General features: G+C 45.2%; 1 protein-coding gene across 2 annotated transcripts; it reads left to right on the top strand.

Annotated features, from left to right (window-relative positions):
- The first annotated feature begins 113 nt into the window (after positions 1-113).
- On the top strand, positions 114-18,916 carry LOC134878369 (ornithine decarboxylase-like). 2 transcript variants are annotated; one of them, XM_063904367.1, is made up of 9 exons: positions 114-247; positions 1,121-1,248; positions 1,838-2,011; positions 11,867-12,039; positions 15,282-15,498; positions 17,363-17,446; positions 17,709-17,841; positions 18,061-18,182; positions 18,413-18,912. In XM_063904367.1, exons 1-9 carry the CDS (start codon positions 226-228, stop codon positions 18,710-18,712), a joined length of 1,353 nt encoding a protein of 450 aa, XP_063760437.1. In that variant the 5' UTR covers positions 114-225; the 3' UTR covers positions 18,713-18,912. The 2 variants fall into 2 exon arrangements, with proteins under 2 accessions (XP_063760437.1, XP_063760438.1); XM_063904368.1 differs by lacking the exons at positions 17,709-17,841; positions 18,061-18,182 and having other exon boundaries at positions 18,413-18,916.
- The last annotated feature ends 144 nt before the right edge of the window (positions 18,917-19,060 follow it).

The raw sequence follows: 19,060 nt of genomic DNA on the forward strand, positions 1-19,060 counted from the left end.
GTGACTCTGTTTACTTTGCAAACAGAGAGTCCGGTTTACTCAAGGTGTTTTCCACAAACTGGATAAATACCTGATAGCTCTTAAAGGTGTAGGAGTGTGAAGTTAGTGGAGACAGCTGGGAGAGGATGTTCATCCCTGAGGGCGGTCCTTCTGTCTTCCCCTCAGACGCGTGAAGCGGTCACTTCTCTCAGAGAGAGACTCACTGTATTCTGAAGGACTCTCAGCATGGCGCAGAACACTGCCTCTGGTGAGATCAAGAACATTTCTCTGGCTTTAATGTGAAGGTTTTCAGATGATGCACCTCCAGGTACTCATCATCTATATGTGGAGGTTTCCTTAGTGGGTATGATTCAGTACAAGCCATAATGTAGAATGCATTATATCTGCTCTAAACTCAGACTGCCAATGTCAATGGTTTGGTGAGCTGCCTGAGAGAGTGTAAAGGTCTGTTAGGGCCAATCAGTGTTTAGCAGAAGAAGGAGCCCTTACTGGTATCTGATCCATCCTGGTGTTAGGAGCAGTGGGCTGCACAGCACCTGGGGAACAGGGTAGGGGACGCTGCCTTGCTCAGGGACACCACCGCCCCTCCAAACAGGAGGCCCTGACTCAACGGGAACCTACTGTAAGCTCTCGTTTGGTTTTTGAGTCTGGATCGGTCCACTCAGCTGTTTTTCTGGGAAAGTTTTCTGGAACAATTTGGGTGACAACAGAACTTCTTTATGAAAACAGAATTAGTATAAACCGGTGAATGAATATATCTTAGAGGTTAACTCTGGAGGAACAAATTGCAGATGGGCAGGAAGGTTCTCCTGAACCTGTCCTTGTGACAGCGGAGCTGGAGCAGTCTGTTGGAGAAGGAGCTCCGCTGTCCTTCCAGCTGCAGGTGGAGAGGGTGGGGGGGTTATCCATGATGGACAACAGTCTGTCACAGAACCTGAGACATTAGTTAAAATCACTGATTGGTGGTTTGGGAATCAGTCGCTGTTTTTATTCCATGCCACGTTTTTAGTCGATGCAGATGGTTTCTCCTCCGTCTCTTTGCAGCGTCTCCTCTCAGTGTGGAAGCAGACCCTTCCCAAAGCGTTCCCGTTATTTGATTTGAACTTGTTGTTCCTCGCAGCACCAGCAGCTCTGAGCGGACCCGCCCTGCAGGACGTCTCCTCAGAAGAACGGGACTTACACATTCTGGACGATGGAAGGACCATCCGGGATTTCATAGACGATCAAATCAAAGTGCTCCGTTCAGCGGTGAGTATCCGGGGTCTCTTCCTGCTCTCTGGTTCCAAAACTGCTTCATCCATCAGAGGAGGAAAGTAACTTAGTACATTTAATCAAGAGCTGAAGTACCATTTTGAGATATTTGTACTTAACCTGAGAATTTTCAGTTCATAATACTTTTTACTTGTACTTTTTTGGAAAGAACTTTTACAACGTGATTATTTGGTACTGAATAATCCCCTTATCTTTAACCATGATCGGGTTCATCTTACATATTTCCAGTTCATCTTACATTTTGCTTTAAAATATTTAAATATGTTTGGAGTTTCCATTCATTATTTAACTCCTGATACTTGAGGAACATTTCCCTAATGCTTTTACTTAAGTAGTATTCTGGATGCAGTTTGTGGAATTGAATGAAATGTATGAAGTCTTCAGATTTCACGTAACTGTTTTTAACAGTTAATCTGAATTTAAACTTTAGATTATTGCTAACCTCATACAATCTGATGACCTGATACATTTAATCAAAGTGCAGGTTTCAGTGTCTGCAGGGGGATTAGTACTTTTACTCGGGTAAAGACTCTGAACACCTGCTCCCCCGATGGGGTCTGTCCAGGACCGCGAGGACCCATTCTACGTGGCGGACCTCCAGAGCGTGGTGAAGCGGCAGCGCCTGTGGCTGGCTCTCTTACCCCGAGTGAAGCCTTTCTACGCCGTGAAGTGCAACCACCATGCCGCCGTGCTGAGGACCCTGAGCGCTCTGAACACCGGGTTCGACTGTGCAAGCAAGGTACCACAAGACCCTCCAGAGGGGTCCCACAGACCCTCCCGAACTGCGGTCAAGTCAGCCGACACTCACGTTTGTCAAATTTCTAGTGCCCCCGTATTCTCACACACAACGAGTAAAACATTTACTGCATACAATTGGAGCAATTCTACTCCAAAGCTCCTAATTTCCACCGTAAAAGCCAGATATTGCTATTTCTGAGTTACTGTAAAAATGAATCCTTTAACTTGGCCTCTCTATGACTGGTTGATTCGAGTTCACCACCACCCTGACGTCACACACACTGAGTTTCAAACATTTTTACTGTAGAAAATTGGAGAAATTCCACTCCAAAGATCAGAATTTCCACCTTAAAAGCCAGATATTGCTAGGTTTGACTTACTGTACAATTTATTTATTTTTCCAATTTAGCCTGACTGACTGGTACATTGGAGTTCACCACCACCCTGACATCAAACACATTGAGTTTCAAACAAAGTCAAAGTGGTTTATTTTTCACATGCACCAAATGGCTTGACGTCATCGGAGCAGTGAAATTCTTGTGACCTGGCAGGAAACAACATCTACGCAGTAGACGTGCATACATGAAACATATAAGAATACAATAAATCAATAAATACATCAAAAATATTCATTTATACAAAATGAAGTTATAACAGCGTGACAACAGTCAAAGATTAGATTCAGCTTTATTGTCATTGCACAGAGTACAAGTACTGAGACAACGAAATGCAGTTTAGCATCCAACCAGAAGAGCAAAAAGCAGTTAAAGTGCAGAGTATGTGCATATGTAAAGTGGAGTAAGTGAATAAATACAAATGTACAGTCAGAAGGACAATATGGGGTATGAACAGTGTTAAAGGAAGACTGGCAGCAGTGGAGGAAAGGAGTGCAGATGTAAGTATGTAGAGTGCAGGCGACGGTAAGTGATGGTAATAATGGGGTGAGAGTGAGAAATGAAGTGAAAAGGAATTAGTTCATTTTGTTTAGGAGGTAGTAATGTTAAGTACAGAGAGGTTGAGTGTTATGTTATAAGTATAGTGGTAACACTATGACCTTAGTGGAAATAGGTGGAAATAAGAGGGTGAAACAAGAGGAATTAAGTGAAAGGAAGTAATAATGGTGCAGAGTGAGTCAAGAGGTAGTATGGGATAAAAACAATGAATACAAGTAGTAATAACTACAAGTGAATACACTATAGGAGGAAATACAGTTCAGTGGCTGAGGGGGTTTGTGTGACAGTCCACAGTCTCTGTGTGCGTGTGTGGAGGGGGGGGACACTGAGGTTGAGAGTTCAGCAGGGTGACCGCTGAAGGGAAGAAGCTTTTCCTGAACCTGCTGGTCCCGGAGCGTAGAACCCTGTAGCGCCTCCCGGAGGGGAGGAGGGTAAACAGTCTGTGGCTGGGGTGAGAGCTGTCCCTGATGATGCTGCGCGCCTTCCGCAGACACCTTTTGCTCTGGACAGCCTCGATGGAGGGGAGTGGGGAACCTGTGATGCGTTTGGCGGTTTTCACCACCCTCTGAAGTGATCTCCGGTCCGCGACAGAGCAGGTACCATGCCACACCGAGATGCAGTTGGTGGAATGCTCTCGATGGTGCAGCGGTAGAAGTTGACCAGGATCTGAGGAGACAGATGGGCCTTCTTGAGTCTCCTCAGGAAGAAGAGACGCTGGTGTGCCTTCTTGACCAGAGTTGAGGTGTTGAGAGACCAAGAGAGGTCCTCGGAGATGTGGACACCCAGGAACTTGAACTTGAAAAAATATCCAAATGTTTAGTAAATACTGTGAGTGGGGGGTGGAAAGAGCATCTTAGTCAGTGTTGTAGGTTCAGGAGCCTTACGGCCTAGGGGGAAAAGCTGTTTGTGAGTCTACAGAGCCCCAAGAGCAACAGGGGCGAGGAAGAACTCCCTTGAATGTGAGATATCTAGGAAGAAACCTCGGGCAGATCCACGACTCAAGGGGTTGACCCATCTGCCTAGGGTCAGTGACAGGGCAATGCAGTCTGTGTACATGACACATGAATAGGTTAGTTAGGTAAAGGGGATAGGACATGGTGTTAAAGCCATCTAAGGTATAGGTTGCAGCAAATAGAAATGGTGGCAGGTAGTTGATCTCCTGGAAAATTGTGTGTATTATGTCAAGTCAGTATGTTCCAATCGGGAAGTGTAGTGGGCTGCTGAGGCAACGCTGGGCCAGGAATGTCAGGGCAATGGGGTCGGCAGCAGGCGGTGGTGGGACATCAGGTAGGATGAGGGCCAGTGGGACATCAGGTACGATGAAGGCGGGTGGCTGGTGATGGTTTACCTCACAGGTGGTTATATGGGGGAGAGCAGAGAGATAGAGAATGGTTTAGTGCTCCTATAGGTCATGGTTGTTAGCGTTAATAAGTATATTAATGGTATATAGGGTAGATTGTAAACTCAACTCTAAAGTTCCTCTAATTTCCACCTGGAGATATATTACGATATTACAGGTACTGTAAAAATTCATTGCTTCATAATTTCTGACTATGATTGGTAGATTTGCATTTAGGATGACCATGACCTCACAGACTCAAAATATGGAAAGCCTTATATTCTCAAAGACCTTGTTCATTTTGTGAATGGCTTATCAACTGTAGGTGGATCCGTCCTGTACATCCCCAAAGTGTCTGTCCAAGATGACACATATAAATTCAAGAGCAGCCATATTTAATGAGAACAGGTCTACACGCAACACGTTGTAGATACAACAGAATATCACTAACAAACCTTAAGCATCCATTTGAGCTCCCAGTCCACTGTGTCTACACCAATGCTCTTTATTGCTCACACAGACAGCAATTCCAGTCAACCCGTCTATGCATCCTCAATCTGTGCTGAGTCCATCTGCAGGCACTGAGCATGGAACCAACGGGAACAGGTGTCACACTGTATCTGTAAAAGATCTAATTCATCATTTATTGGAAAAAGACTTTTCAAGGTCTCCAAACTTTACCATTTTTTAACCAAGTGTCTCATTGCCGTCATGGTAACAACTTGTCATTTGTATTTGGAAATGGTCTAACTTAATATGAACCCGCAGCTGTTCGAGGGCCAACATAGGGAAATGAGGAAGGATGTTACACATACTTTCAAATAGCCACTTTTCTTTGTTATGTGATGAATAAGAAATGACTGTCATTCAAAGAGTAATGTTTCTTTATTTAAGATAAGTGTAGTGATGGCTTTAAAGCAGGACATGTGCTCAAGATGGTCTTTCTACTTGTGTTGAAGTACCATAACAGACTGTATAACAATTAGACATGTGAATTACCATAACTACAAGGCTGCCTACACTATCATGTGTATGTTTGATAGGAAACCTGGAGTCCCTGTGGCTGAGGGTTGAGCCACATCTCCTTCTTCGACTCCGGCTGCAGATCATTGTTTCATGTCATTCTTAATCCTTACCTTCCCTTGCTTCCTGTCATCTCCCTATTGTCCATTTTCAAAGGTCTAAAATCCACAAATAAAATCATTTTAAAAATCACTGACCCAATCAGTCAAGGCAGGACCTGGACCAGGTTTGGTCATAGAGCACATGGCACAGCTGGTCTCTATGTTAAACACTGATATAAACGCAAATATTAGATCAGGAGTACTACAATGTAAACATATCACGAGGAGAAGTTGTCACACACCTGAACTTTGGAGTATCTGTATAGCCAACTGTGTGCGTTCATGGGCCATTTCTTTCCGTGTCGTACCAAAAGACATTTTGGGTATTCGTGGAAAGGCCTCCATGACTGCGTTTGCCATCTAAACAGAGACACAATATGTTATATAGTTTGGATAAATGAGTCTGCCAATATGGGGAGTGGAAATGCAGTAAAAACAGACATTGATCCTAAATGCTCAATAGATGCAGATCATTTTGAAAATGCAGGTGTTTCATGAAAGGATAATATGACCTTCATAACGATCAGGCCACAGCTACTTCCGTCCCTCTGGACAGGGTGTTGCATGACCCCTCCTTTCCACTTCTTATCCAGCCAGTCTGTTTTGCTGTGGCAGTTCCTCCTCATTATGAAGAAATCACTGCGTGAGAATGAATGTCCCATGTGTTCCAAACAATTTATCCCCAATGAAATGATGGATGAGATGAAAAGGAGTTTGTTAGGCTGAATCACTGACATTGCATAGGTACCGTAGTCTTTTGGCAGCACGATCTGAGTCTGCCTGCTCAGTAAAGCTGCGTGCTGGATCCACTAAATACACCCTGCTGTCAGTAGCACTGATGTACTGTAAACACAGGTTAAACAAAAGATATTACTGAGAAGGTATTTACGACATCCAGAAAACGAATGGGAAATGTAGTCGGCACTAACCAGACATTTCCAGTAGCATTTTGGATGTTCACAAAGGACACAATCGCTTCATAGTTGTCAAAGTTGACCTGTACCATGACCAAGGAACAACTTGATTAAAAAATAGATTTCCTCTTTATGATAAAAACACTTTACATCAAAAACACACACTTCAGATGTGGATTGTCTTCATCATACTGTTCACACACTTCAGATGTGGATTGTCTTCATCATACTGTTCACACACTTCAGATGTGGATTGTCTTCATCATACTGTACACACACTTCAGATGTGGATTGTCTTCATCATACTGTACACACACTTCAGATGTGGATTGTCTTCATCATACTGTTCACACACTTCAGATGTGGATTGTCTTCATCATACTGTTCACACACTTCAGATGTGGATTGTCTTCATCATACTGTTCACACACACTTCAGATGTGGATTGTCTTCATCATACTGTACACACACTTCAGATGTGGATTGTCTTCATCATACTGTTCACACACTTCAGATGTGGATTGTCTTCATCATACTGTACACACACTTCAGATGTGGATTGTCTTCATCATACTGTTCACACACTTCAGATGTGGATTGTCTTCATCATACTGTACACACACTTCAGATGTGGATTGTCTTCATCATACTGTTCACACACTTCAGATGTGGATTGTCTTCATCATACTGTTCACACACACTTCAGATGTGGATTGTCTTCATCATACTGTACACACACTTCAGATGTGGATTGTCTTCATCATACTGTTCACACACTTCAGATGTGGATTGTCTTCATCATACTGTACACACACTTCAGATGTGGATTGTCTTCATCATACTGTACACACACTTCAGATGTGGATTGTCTTCATCATACTGTTCACACACTTCAGATGTGGATTGTCTTCATCATACTGTACACACACTTCAGATGTGGATTGTCTTCATCATACTGTACACACACTTCAGATGTGGATTGTCTTCATCATACTGTTCACACACACTTCAGATGTGGATTGTCTTCATCATACTGTACACACACTTCAGATGTGGATTGTCTTCATCATACTGTACACACACTTCAGATGTGGATTGTCTTCATCATACTGTACACACACTTCAGATGTGGATTGTCTTCATCATACTGTACACACACTTCAGATGTGGATTGTCTTCATCATACTGTACACACACTTCAGATGTGGATTGTCTTCATCATACTGTTCACACACACTTCAGATGTGGATTGTCTTCATCATACTGTACACACACTTCAGATGTGGATTGTCTTCATCATACTGTACACACACTTCAGATGTGGATTGTCTTCATCATACTGTACACACACTTCAGATGTGGATTGTCTTCATCATACTGTACACACACTTCAGATGTGGATTGTCTTCATCATACTGTTCACACACTTCAGATGTGGATTGTCTTCATCATACTGTTCACACACACTTCAGATGTGGATTGTCTTCATCATACTGTACACACACTTCAGATGTGGATTGTCTTCATCATACTGTTCACACACTTCAGATGTGGATTGTCTTCATCATACTGTACACACACTTCAGATGTGGATTGTCTTCATCATACTGTTCACACACTTCAGATGTGGATTGTCTTCATCATACTGTTCACACACTTCAGATGTGGATTGTCTTCATCATACTGTACACACACTTCAGATGTGGATTGTCTTCATCATACTGTTCACACACTTCAGATGTGGATTGTCTTCATCATACTGTGATAAGGTAAAAGCAGTTAACGTTTGTGTCTGACATTAACACATATTACCTTTGACTAACTTTGTCTCCGGACAGCTTCTCTTCGACCAAAGATGATCACACCAGCCACATAGTAATTGAGAACGTAGACCCTCCTCCCCAAATTGAGTTGGCTGGCAGTGTGATGTAGCATGCACTCCATCACCTTCAGAGAAGAAATCATACAGTCTTTAAAAGTCTGAAATGATTTTAGCCTCCTGATAGTTAGACCCAGTTTACACATTGTACTCAATATATTGAAGACTCAAATGTTCTCAGGGGCCTTTATATTATGTACAGTGTACAAGACCCTTTGTCCTTTAGACCCATGATTTTTGTAAGGAAAAACTCCTCCAACCATTTCTATTGAAAACAAATGGAAGAAACGCCAGGCAGAGGCTCAGTGAGGGGGTCTCCCTCCCCTGACAGACAGATTGGCAGTAAATGTTGCATGTACAAGGAAGACAAACACAATCACATTGAAGACCATTTGTTGTGACCAAATTGCAGATATATGTGGATTGTTAAAGGATTTATATACGCCAATATTAACCCCCACCCTTAAATTTACTTTGATTTCAAGAGTTCAACAACCATTTTGTTGATCCATAAAGACAGCTTAAGAGGGGTCATAGTTTTCGGTGTATTGAAGATAATTACTTTTTCTGTGCACTTGGAAGTGACTGTGGGCGTGTCCTCATCCGGCTCCCCGCTTTCCTCCTCCTCCGTGACGGCACTGTCGTTGAAGACATGAGGGCCTGGGTGTAGAGCCGCGATGTGTCGCTCACTGTTGCACTCTGCACATTTGATTGGCACTCTGCAGTCTTTTGCCATGTGCTGAGTTGACCCCCAGCATTTGAAGCAGATGTGGTTTTCTTTGAGGTAAGCCTTACGTTCTTCAATAGCTTTAGATCTGAATGTCCTACATCTTTTGAGTGGGTGTGGTTTCCTGTGTATAGGGCACTCGCGGTCTGGGTCACCTGTCCTCTTCTCCACAGAGCTGGTGTCGCCGTTGCTGGGTTTGGGTGTGACCTCTGTCTTGTGCACATTTACTGGGGTTTTGTAGCTGTGTTTCACTGACCTCTCTGCTTTCGGTGGCGTGTTGCTGTTGGAGGTGGAGAAGGCGAAGCTTGGGTCATTACGCACTTTAGCCTGTCGTCTGACAAACTGTGAGAAGATGGAGAATGGAGGGAAGGCCACACCGTTTTCCTCTTTGTATCTGGATCTGATCGATATCCATCTCTCTTGTAGGCTGTAGGATAGCTTCTCTACGATTGGGTTCACCCCGCGGGCTGTATCCAAAAAGGCCTGGTAGGTATCCTTCTTCCTTGGCACACTCCAGTTCCAGGAGGATAGTTTGGCGTTGTCTTTATTGGTCAGCTTTGGGAAATCTTCAATCTGTTGAAGCAGTGCGTGTTCTACAGCCTCTGGTGCCCCATAGCATTCCTCCACACGTTGCCACACCATGCGGAGGCCTGCTGCGGGATTGAGGACGTGCACTGAGCGTATTCTCTGCACCTGTTCTGCTGAGTTTGCTCCAAGCCACTTCACCAGCAGATCCAGTTCTTCCCAGGGTGTCAGATTCAGGTCCTGAGTGGCGCTGAGGAAGGAGGCTTTCCATGACCAGAAATGTTCGGGGCGGTCGTCGAACTGTAGCAGGCCTGAGCTCACCATTTCTCGTCGCATGAGGTACTTAGCAAGGTCTTGTGCTGGCTGCGGCTCGGAGGAGGGCCCCCTGTGCAGGCTGGGGTACGGCTGAGGTATGGGGAGGAATCCCTTGTGTGGAGGTGGTTGTGGCGGCATCATTGGAGACTTATATGGGGAAGGTTCTTCTTGCTTTACCTTGCTGATGAGTGGCGTGGGGCTATGATGAGCAGCTGGCGCGGCTGCATGTGCGGCTGGTCTGTAGGAGTGCAGTGGAGCATGTGTTGGCGGTGCTGGTTGTCTGCCAAACATATCTGAGTGCTGCTGAACGTAGTTACCTGCACGTTCTAAGGCGTTTAAAGGTTTTCCCGGACGTATGGCTCATGTTTCTCCCCGCTTTCAACCTCCTCTTCCTCGTAGGCTGCAGCTTCTGCCTCAGCGGCAGCGGCCATCTTTTGAGTGGTGAGAACGTGGAGACTGGCTTCGAGCTCGGCTTTGTTTCTCAATGCGCTGGCTTCAACCTCAGCTTTCTGCCTCATCATTGTTGCTTCTCTCTCCGCAAAGGTCAGCTGGGCCAGTGCAGCTTTTGACTTGGCGCGTGCTCTGATAGCTGCTGACGTTGCGGAGGATCCGTTGGACTTCTTGGACACCTGTGACCGGCAGTCGGGTGTTCGGAATGGTTCTTGGTTTTGGGTTGCCTCATGGCCGTTTTCTAGTAGCTCCAGAGCGGCAGCACCTTGTGCTTGTCCGGTGGCGTCACCCTCTGCTGTGCCCGCATGAAGCATCGAGGTCTTCTAAGGCTACCTATGGGCTACCTTCTTCGCCGCGCTGTAGTCTTTTCACTATGCTGTCCTCGTGCTGCGTTCTCTAGCTTGCAGAACTAGACAGCTAGCTAACAATTTGTCGTCTAATAAATATGGTTGATGAACTCAAACGAGGCAAGAAGTGTTGGTTTTCTTCCGTTTACTTTGTTCACCAAGCAAGTATTTATACAGGACATTCGTTTTTGTAAAACTGAAACAAACAGAAACAAAGGATACATCAATCTCATGAAGATAATATCACAGTACAAAGCAGGTAGCATGATACCACGAGAGCTAGCATAGCTAAGTGACAAATTATCCTAGAGATGTAGAAACTAATATTCAACATCAACTCTTAATGATCTACATGGCATTGAATGAGTCCAAAGCTCGCGCGTTAAAGGTAAGTCTTTGAAGAGGAATCCGGCAGAAACTGTATCCGTAAGTTCTCCTAACTCAAGTCAACTCGACAATGAAAAAGAAACTAAACCTGCGCGACTTTGTAAATAGCACTGTCCGCTATGTGGCAGTATCTCCCCACATATAATACGCAAGCTACCAAATGCTTAAGGAGGGCAGAACAGAGGCCAAGTTAAATGATTCATTTTGGCAGTAAGTCAAACATTGAATATGTGTCATCTCAAGGTTGAGATTCTAATCTTTAGAGTTGAATTTCTCCAATTTTCTGCAGTAAAAATGTTTGAAACTCAGTGTGTGTGTGTTGTCAGGGTGGTGGTGAACTCGAATCAACCAGCCATAGAGAGGCCAAGTTAAATGTTTCATATTTACAGTAAGCCAAACCTAGCAATGTATGGCTTTTAAGGTGGAAATTCTGATCTTTGGATGGAATATTTCCAATTGTCTACAGTAAAGATGTTTGAAACTCAGTGTGTGTGAGGTCAGGGTGGTGGTGAACTCAAATCAGTCATAGTCAGAAATAATGTATTCATGTTTTTCTCGTAACCCAAAGTCAAGGAACAAAACTCAGGAACTTCAGTCAGACTCGAGTACTTCGTGTAAATGCGTTTACCACGTAGTTTAGAATATGGGGGCACTAGAAATGTGAAAATCGCGAGTGTCGGCTGGCTTGACCGCAGTCCTCCCGATGGGGGGCCGGAGGAGTGCATCAACATTAATTTAACTATTATTTTCTCTAACAATCTTTTTACAAAGCACTCTGATAAACCTGATGTCAGGTAAAAGATGGACGGATGGGCTTTCAATAACCGAACAATAACACCCTGATCTACTGGTTTGCTTCCCAGCCTCAGTTCTGAACCCCCCTCTCTTCCCCCCAGGGGGAGATCCAGATGGTGCTGGCCCTCGGTGTGCCTCCTGATAAAATCATCTTCGCTCATGCAACCAAACCCATGTCGCACATCAGATACGCCTGCGCTCACGGAGTCGACACCATGACTTTTGATAGCGAGGAAGAGCTCCAGAAAATCTCTCTCTGCCACCCCAAAGCCAAGTAAGGGAGCCTGCCCGATCTCCATTAGCATTAGCATTAGCACTAGCAGAGGTGTAAAGTAACTAAGTAGATTTACCCAAGAACTTTACTTCAGTGCTATTTTGAGGTACTTGTACTTTACTTGAGTATTTCAAAGTAGAGAAAACTGAGATGGAAACCAGTTTGAACTACATCATGGTATTAGGGTGGGGTAGCAGCGTTTGTTTACGTTTGCCACTCCTTGAGCGTCATATGACGCTGTACGGGCCGAATCATATGTGGTTGCCAGGTTCGTCATTTTCACTTTACTTGTGTGTCTGAAGGGACCAGACAATATTTTTAAAAAAACCTAAGCATCACTTCATGTAAATGTGCATGTGGAGATCACCGACAGACAACAACACAAAATATGCTGGCCAAGAAATAGAAAATATATATCCAATATTCCAGCTCCACTGACGGGAATGGAACCCGTAAATCTGAAAATATGAGTCTCAGCCGTGATCGTTACTCATTACCCCACCGACCGGCTCAAACAACGCCCTGCTTGAACCATATACATGTTGTCAGCTGTTTACAAATCACCGTTTAACATGGATGAAATAAACCCCACCATGTTAGCTGGTGATATTCACAATATGACACAGGCAGACGCTGCCAACGCAGGCCTCAAAAACGAATGCAACAGCCATGTGTTACGGACAAAACACAAGCTTGGCCATCTGAAAGGATATGGCTTTGTTTTTTAGCCTAAAAAGTGCATATAGTGACCATTACAAAGCACATATCAAAGGCTATGAAAGTAGCCGCTGTGAGATACGAACCCAGTCCTGCTTTCAAAAGGTGTTAATCCACTGCCTTACCGCTGATGGCCTGAGCTACTGTTCAGACGTTGAAAGAACAGGTGAATATTTATTATTGACTATTTGCTTGTAGCTGTTCCCAATTGAGAAACACTGTCATAATTGGCTACAGCTTCATCACTGGATGAATAGAGGCATGGTTTGGCCAGGGACTTTATTTATTGTTTGCCCGTCAAATACATGCAGGACAGTAGTCTTTGTCCACAGGTGGTTCCCCCACACAAAGGTTGTGATGCCAGCTTTTACATCATCTGATTACAGACAGCCATTGGCTGGAATAAATAGCACTTGCATAACAACTGAAAACAAAGTAGAACCCAACCCGTTTCCTTGATGAGCTGTTGGGCTATGTCCATTCGCAGATGGCTGATCTCCTGCTGATCAAAGGGACCAGCCACCAGTTTCATCAACAATCGACAAAATAAGTCCATCATTACCAGTTTCCAGAGTGTCTGCTTGTATTTCTTGTACTTGTGGAAATGTAGAGCTGGACTGATGGGGGCATGGGGACTGAGGTGGGGATGGGGACTGAGGTGGGGATGGGTCAGTAATTGAAAGCATGACTGGGTTCGTATCTCACAGCGGCTATTCGCCTTATTCACCTCGAACGTTCCACCGAGCCTGAGGGGTACACTTACCACTTCCGGGAGTTCTCACAACGCGATTTCAATGGCGCCTCACTGCTGTGTTCCCCAATGCACATCATCAAAAAGGAAAAAATCTAACCGAGGACAAACTTTTCACCGTTTCCCCATCGATCATGGACTACGTCGGCAATGGATAGTAAAAATCAGAAGGGATCCTGGTCGTAATTTTAAGGTAAGTTGTATTGAGTTTTAAGCAACATCAAGCAATAGCAACATGCACCTAGCGCTGTCTGGCTTTGCTAATTTGAAACAAGATAATACTGTATTTGAGTAGATATCAATGAGGCTTATGTGATATTACATCAACTAGAGATAACATGTTAATGAGATAAAATCAACATGTTATTTTCAGTCAGACAGGGAAAGGTACATCGTTGATAAAACTCATAATGAACATTTAGCAAGCTGGTTTAAACTGTGGCACTGCTCTGCGAACTGAGCAGTTTGCCCACTTAGCACTATGATACCTGTATGTTGTACGGTGACTAGCCCTCACAAATATGTGTGTTGGGCTCCTATTAACTGTCGATTAAATACATGTTAAGTTTTAAATCAAATCAAACATAGTACAGTCAACAACTCCATATCACAGCTAAGCTTACTACCCCTAGCTGCTACACGCTAGCAGAAACTGAGGTAAATTAGCGTCCATTCTTACCTTCAATGTCGTGGATAAAACCTTCGATCCAGTTACTGTATCCTTTAATTAACACCGCCCGGGGGATGTTGCAGTCGGTACTGGCCCACTGCTCCACATTTTGAATTGTTAATTCTGGCAAACAAGAAAGGTTGGTGGTCCACACTGGAGTTTCCATTGCTGGTGCTGCTGAATCTTCCATAGATCGTATGCGTCGGAGTCAAACTTCCGGGTTTGTGTACCCCTCAGCCTCGTTCGAGTTTCAAAATGGCCGCCAGGTGAATAAGGAGAATAGCCTTTGATATGTGCTTTGTAATGGTCACTATATGCACTTTTTAGGCTAAAAAACAAAGCCATATCCTTTCAGATGGCCAAGCTTGTGTTTTGTCCGTAACACATGGCTTTTGCATTCGTTTTTGAGGCCTGCGTTGGCAGCGTCTGCCTGTGTCATATTGTGGATATCACCAGCTAACATGGTGGGGTTTATTTCATCCATGTTAAACGGTGATTTGTAAACAGCTGACAAGATGTGTATGGTTCAAGCAGGGCGTTGTTTGAGCGGTCGGTGGGGTAATGAATGTTGTTTATTTTCATTTTTAGTTTTGGTCAGCATATTTTGTGTTGTTTGTGGTGATCTCCACATGTGCATTTTACATGAACTGGTGATGTTAACGTATTTTCGGCGAGGTTTTTCTCCGTTGTCTGGTCACACTTCAGACACACAAGTTACGTGAAAATGACGAACCTGGCAACCACAACATCTGGCGGAAAAGGTAAACAAACGCCACCAGTTAAACCGGAATCCAGTTAAACTGGAACACCGGACTCGCAGAGAAACATGTTAATAAACTGAACACTACGCAAATATGTTCACATCTATTCAGCCGCTCAACCTTCCCCTGCTGTCCTGACACCTTGTCGGAACAGGAACTTCTTTATGGTATTCCATTATCCCTGAGGGAAGTCTTTCCATACTTCAGTATTCCAGTGTAGGGGAAATGACTGTCCTTCTATAACCATCAGTAACCAGTCAGTTGACCCACAGTTCAGTACACCTGAGGGTGCGGGATATGGTTTAGGAGGACCCCAGAAACGTCTCGGTTGAATCCCTTGCAGGCTGGTGCTCCGCTTAGCAGTGGACGACTCCGAGTCGCTGGTCAGACTCAGCTCTAAGTTTGGCGCCGGTCTGGGTTCGGTGGGTAAGCTGCTGGGTCTCGCTGCAGATCTGGACCTGCAGGTGATCGGGGTCAGCTTCCACGTCGGCAGCGGCTGCACCGGGAGTCTGGCCTTCCAGCGGGCCATCGCCGATGCCAGGCGCGTCTTCGACATCGCCGTGAGTCACCATGCTTTACAGAGGCAGGGCCTGGTGTGTGTGTGTGTGTGTGTGTGTGTGTGTGTGTGTGTGTGTGTGTGTGTGTGTGTGTGTGTGTGTGTGTGTGTGTGTGTGTGTGTGTGTGTGTGTGTGTGTGTGTGTGTGTGCGTGAGTGAGTGTGTGTTTCAGAGTGTGTTGGTGTGTGTGTGTTTGTTGGTTGGTGTGTGTGACTGTGTGTTTCAGAGTGTGTGTGTGTGTGTGTGTGTGTGTTTCTGTGTGTGTGTGTGTGTGTGTGTGTTTCTGTGTGTGTGTGTGTTTCAGACTGTGTTGGTGTGAATGTGTGTGTGTTGGTGTGAATGTGTGTGTGTGTGTGTGTGCAAGCGTGCGCGCGTGCGAGTGTGTGGGTGTGTTTCAGAGTGTGTTGGTGTGTGTGTGTGTGTGTTTGTTTGTTGGTGTATGTGTGTGACTGTGTGTGTGTGTTTCAGAGTGTGCGTGACTGTGTGTGTGTATTTCAGAGTGTGTGTGACTGTGTGTGTGTGTGTGTTTCAGAGTGTGTGTGTGTGTTTCAGAGTGTGTGTGACTGTGTGTGTGTGTGTTTCAGAGTGTGTGTGACTGTGTGTGTGTGTTTCAGAGTGTGTGTGACTGTGTGTGTGTGTGTGTGTGTGTGTGTGTGTGTGTGTGTGTGTGTGTGTGTGTTTCAGAGTGTGTGTGACTGTGTGTGTGTTTCAGAGTGTGTGTGTGTGTGTGTGTGTTTCAGAGTGTGTGTGACTGTGTGTGTTTCAGAGTGTGTGTGTGTGTGTGTTTCAGAGTGTGTGTGACTGTGTGTGTGTTTCAGAGTGTGTCTGACTGTGTGTGTGTGTGTGTGTGTGTGTGTGTGTTTCAGAGTGTGTGTGTGTGTGTGTGTGTTTCAGAGTGTGTGACTGTGTATGTGTGTGTGTTTCAGAGTGTGTGTGACTGTGTGTGTGTTTCAGAGTGTGTCTGACTGTGTGTGTGTGTGTGTGTGTGTGTGTGTGTGTTTCAGAGTGTGTGTGTGTGTGTGTGTTTCAGAGTGTGTGACTGTGTATCAGACATTCCATTGGCCGGGAAAAAAAATAAATGTCCGAGAAAATGAAATCTCACCGGTCAAAGTGTCCGTTTGAAATTGACTAATAATCCCTCTATCTAACTCAATTTGATTTTCAGAATAATACTACCATTTAGGCTAAGTCTAATGTAGTAACACAGTAGCCTATTAGAATAAAATAATTTAACCTAACAGGCCTACAAATACATCGGAAGGTGTATGGCGCGTGATTGGCCCACGAGCGTTTGCGTGCAGCAAAGATTCTACCGTGAAAAGCGTAAACATGACAACCACTTTGTTTATTGAATGCGGCTAGCGTCTTCTGCTAACAAACAAATAGGCTACGTCGGCTATTGTTAAAATATGGCCGGTCCCAGGCAGAGTAGCCTTACAAGTTTTTTTCTGAAATGTTATCAAAATGTCCGGAAGGTGAAACCTCGGCCGGTCACTTTGACCGGCAGATTTTTTTTCTAACGGAAACCCTGCTGTGTATGTGTGTGTGTTTCAGAGTGTGTGTGACTGTTTGTGTGTGTTTCAGAGTATGTGTGACTGTGTGTTTGTGTGTGTGTTTCAGTGTGTGTGTGTGTGTTTCAGAGTGTGTGTGACTGTGTGTGTGTGTGTGTGTGTTTCAGAGTGTGTGTGACTGTGTGTGTGTGTTTCAGTGTGTGTGACTGTGTGTGTGTGTGTGTGTGTGTGTGTGTGTGTGTGACTGTGTGTGTGTGTTTCAGAGTGTGTGTGACTGTGTGTGTGTGTGTGTGTGTTTCAGAGTGTGTGTGACAATGTATGTGTGTTTCAGTGTGTGTCTGTGTGTGTGTGTTTCAGAGTGTGTTGGGCGTTCAGATGAGTCTCCTGGATATCGGTGGTGGATTTTCTGGCAGAGACGACTTCCAGGTCAAATTTGAAGAGGTACTTACTCTTAGTGACACAGATAATGACCCCCCATGACCAGGGGTCCCTTTGACCCTCACAGACCGTTAGAGGTCCTTCCAGTGAATACTGGTTGTGTTACATCTGTAATATCAGCGGTCCAGTGGAGATGTTTGATGGTTTGTGGTTTCCATCCAGCTTCTTTATTGACACACGACTGTCCGTTTGACTGTAGGTCGTTCAGTTTGGTCTGACACCTGCAGGACATGCTGCTAACACGTTGTTCCCCCCCCCCCCCCAGTTTTCGGGCGTGATAAATGCAGCGTTGGATAAGTTCTTCCCGCCTGACTGTGGGGTTCGGATTATTGCAGAACCGGGGCGGTTCTACGTAGAGTCGGCCTTCACCCTGGCAGTGAACGTCATCGGCAAAAAGAGTAATGTCCCTCGATATGAATCAGCTGCAGGTCTTTTAAAGACGCCTCGATGTTGGGTAGACAGGAACCAATATAGAGCAGGGGGGGGGTCTGCCTGTGTACAGCATAACTCTAACAGCCCGAAGGTAGAAAGCTAAGGTTTAATAGAGGGAACGGATCTGTTGTTAACATGGTGTTGCAGAGTTAGTCTTTTTAATTCCTTTGGATGTTTTTATCCAGACTGTGAGGAGAGTGCCCCTGGTGGAGAGAGGATGTACTACATAAATGACGGAGTGTACGGTTCCCTGAGCTGCATCATCAATGACCTGGCTCACCCCTCCATCCAGCTGCTCCCCCACAGGGTGAACACAGCACCCCCACACCATCACTTGCCTCTCACATAGCGTCTGATCGTGGCACAGTACTTCGATGTATTTGGAGGTGCTTGTACTCAGTCCTGGGGGGTAACGGGTTGTTCTGCATCTTATGATATTTATTTTCTCTTGCATCTGAGCCTGAGGTCATACGTAAGCTCTCATCCCTCCCGAATGGTAAACTCGTCTGCGTTTCATATTTAAATCTTTGTCTTCAGGCAATGGCGCTCAGCGAGCCGCGGTTCCGCTCGGTGGTCTGGGGTCCGACCTGCGACAGCTTGGATAAGGTGTCGAACAGCGTCTGGATCCCTGAGCTGCAGGTGGGCGACTGGCTGCTCGTCCACAACATGGGAGCCTACTCCGTCAGCCTGAGCTCCGACTTCAACGGCTTTGAAAAAGCTCAGGTTTTCCCCGTGTTGACGGCAGACTTGAAGCTCCGCCCGCCTACAGTGTGTATAGACGACCCGGAAACCCATGATGGAGTCCTGCTCCGTCCACGGTGCCTTCCTCCAACTTAAATTACATTAATGTTATCAATCTATACGCTCCTTCATCCCTCCCTCCCTCCCTTTAATCTTCCCTTCATCCCTCTATCCCTTCACCCTTTCATCCCTCATCCCTTTATCCCTCCCTTCACCCCTTCATCCCTCCATCCCATTCATCTCTCCCTCCCTTCATACCTTCACCCTTTCATCCCTCATCCCTTTAACCCTCCCTTCACCCCTTCATCCCTCCCTCCCTCCCTTTAATCTTCCCTTCATCCCTCTATCCCTTCACCCTTTCATCCCTCATCCCTTTATCCCTCCCTTCACCCCTTCATCCCTCCATCCCATTCATCTCTCCCTCCCTTCATACCTTCACCCTTT

This window comes from Eleginops maclovinus, chromosome 16 (assembly GCF_036324505.1).
Source record: "Eleginops maclovinus isolate JMC-PN-2008 ecotype Puerto Natales chromosome 16, JC_Emac_rtc_rv5, whole genome shotgun sequence".
In the NCBI taxonomy this organism is placed as follows: Eukaryota; Metazoa; Chordata; class Actinopteri; order Perciformes; family Eleginopidae; genus Eleginops; species Eleginops maclovinus.

Coding starts and splice junctions, on each gene's coding strand:
- LOC134878369 (XM_063904367.1), top strand. CDS start 226: ATGGCGCAGAACACTGCCTCTG. Junction 17,842..18,060: donor GAACGTCATCGGCAAAAAGA/GTAATGTCCCTC, acceptor GTTTTTATCCAG/ACTGTGAGGAGAGTGCCCCT. Junction 18,183..18,412: donor TCCAGCTGCTCCCCCACAGG/GTGAACACAGCA, acceptor CTTTGTCTTCAG/GCAATGGCGCTCAGCGAGCC.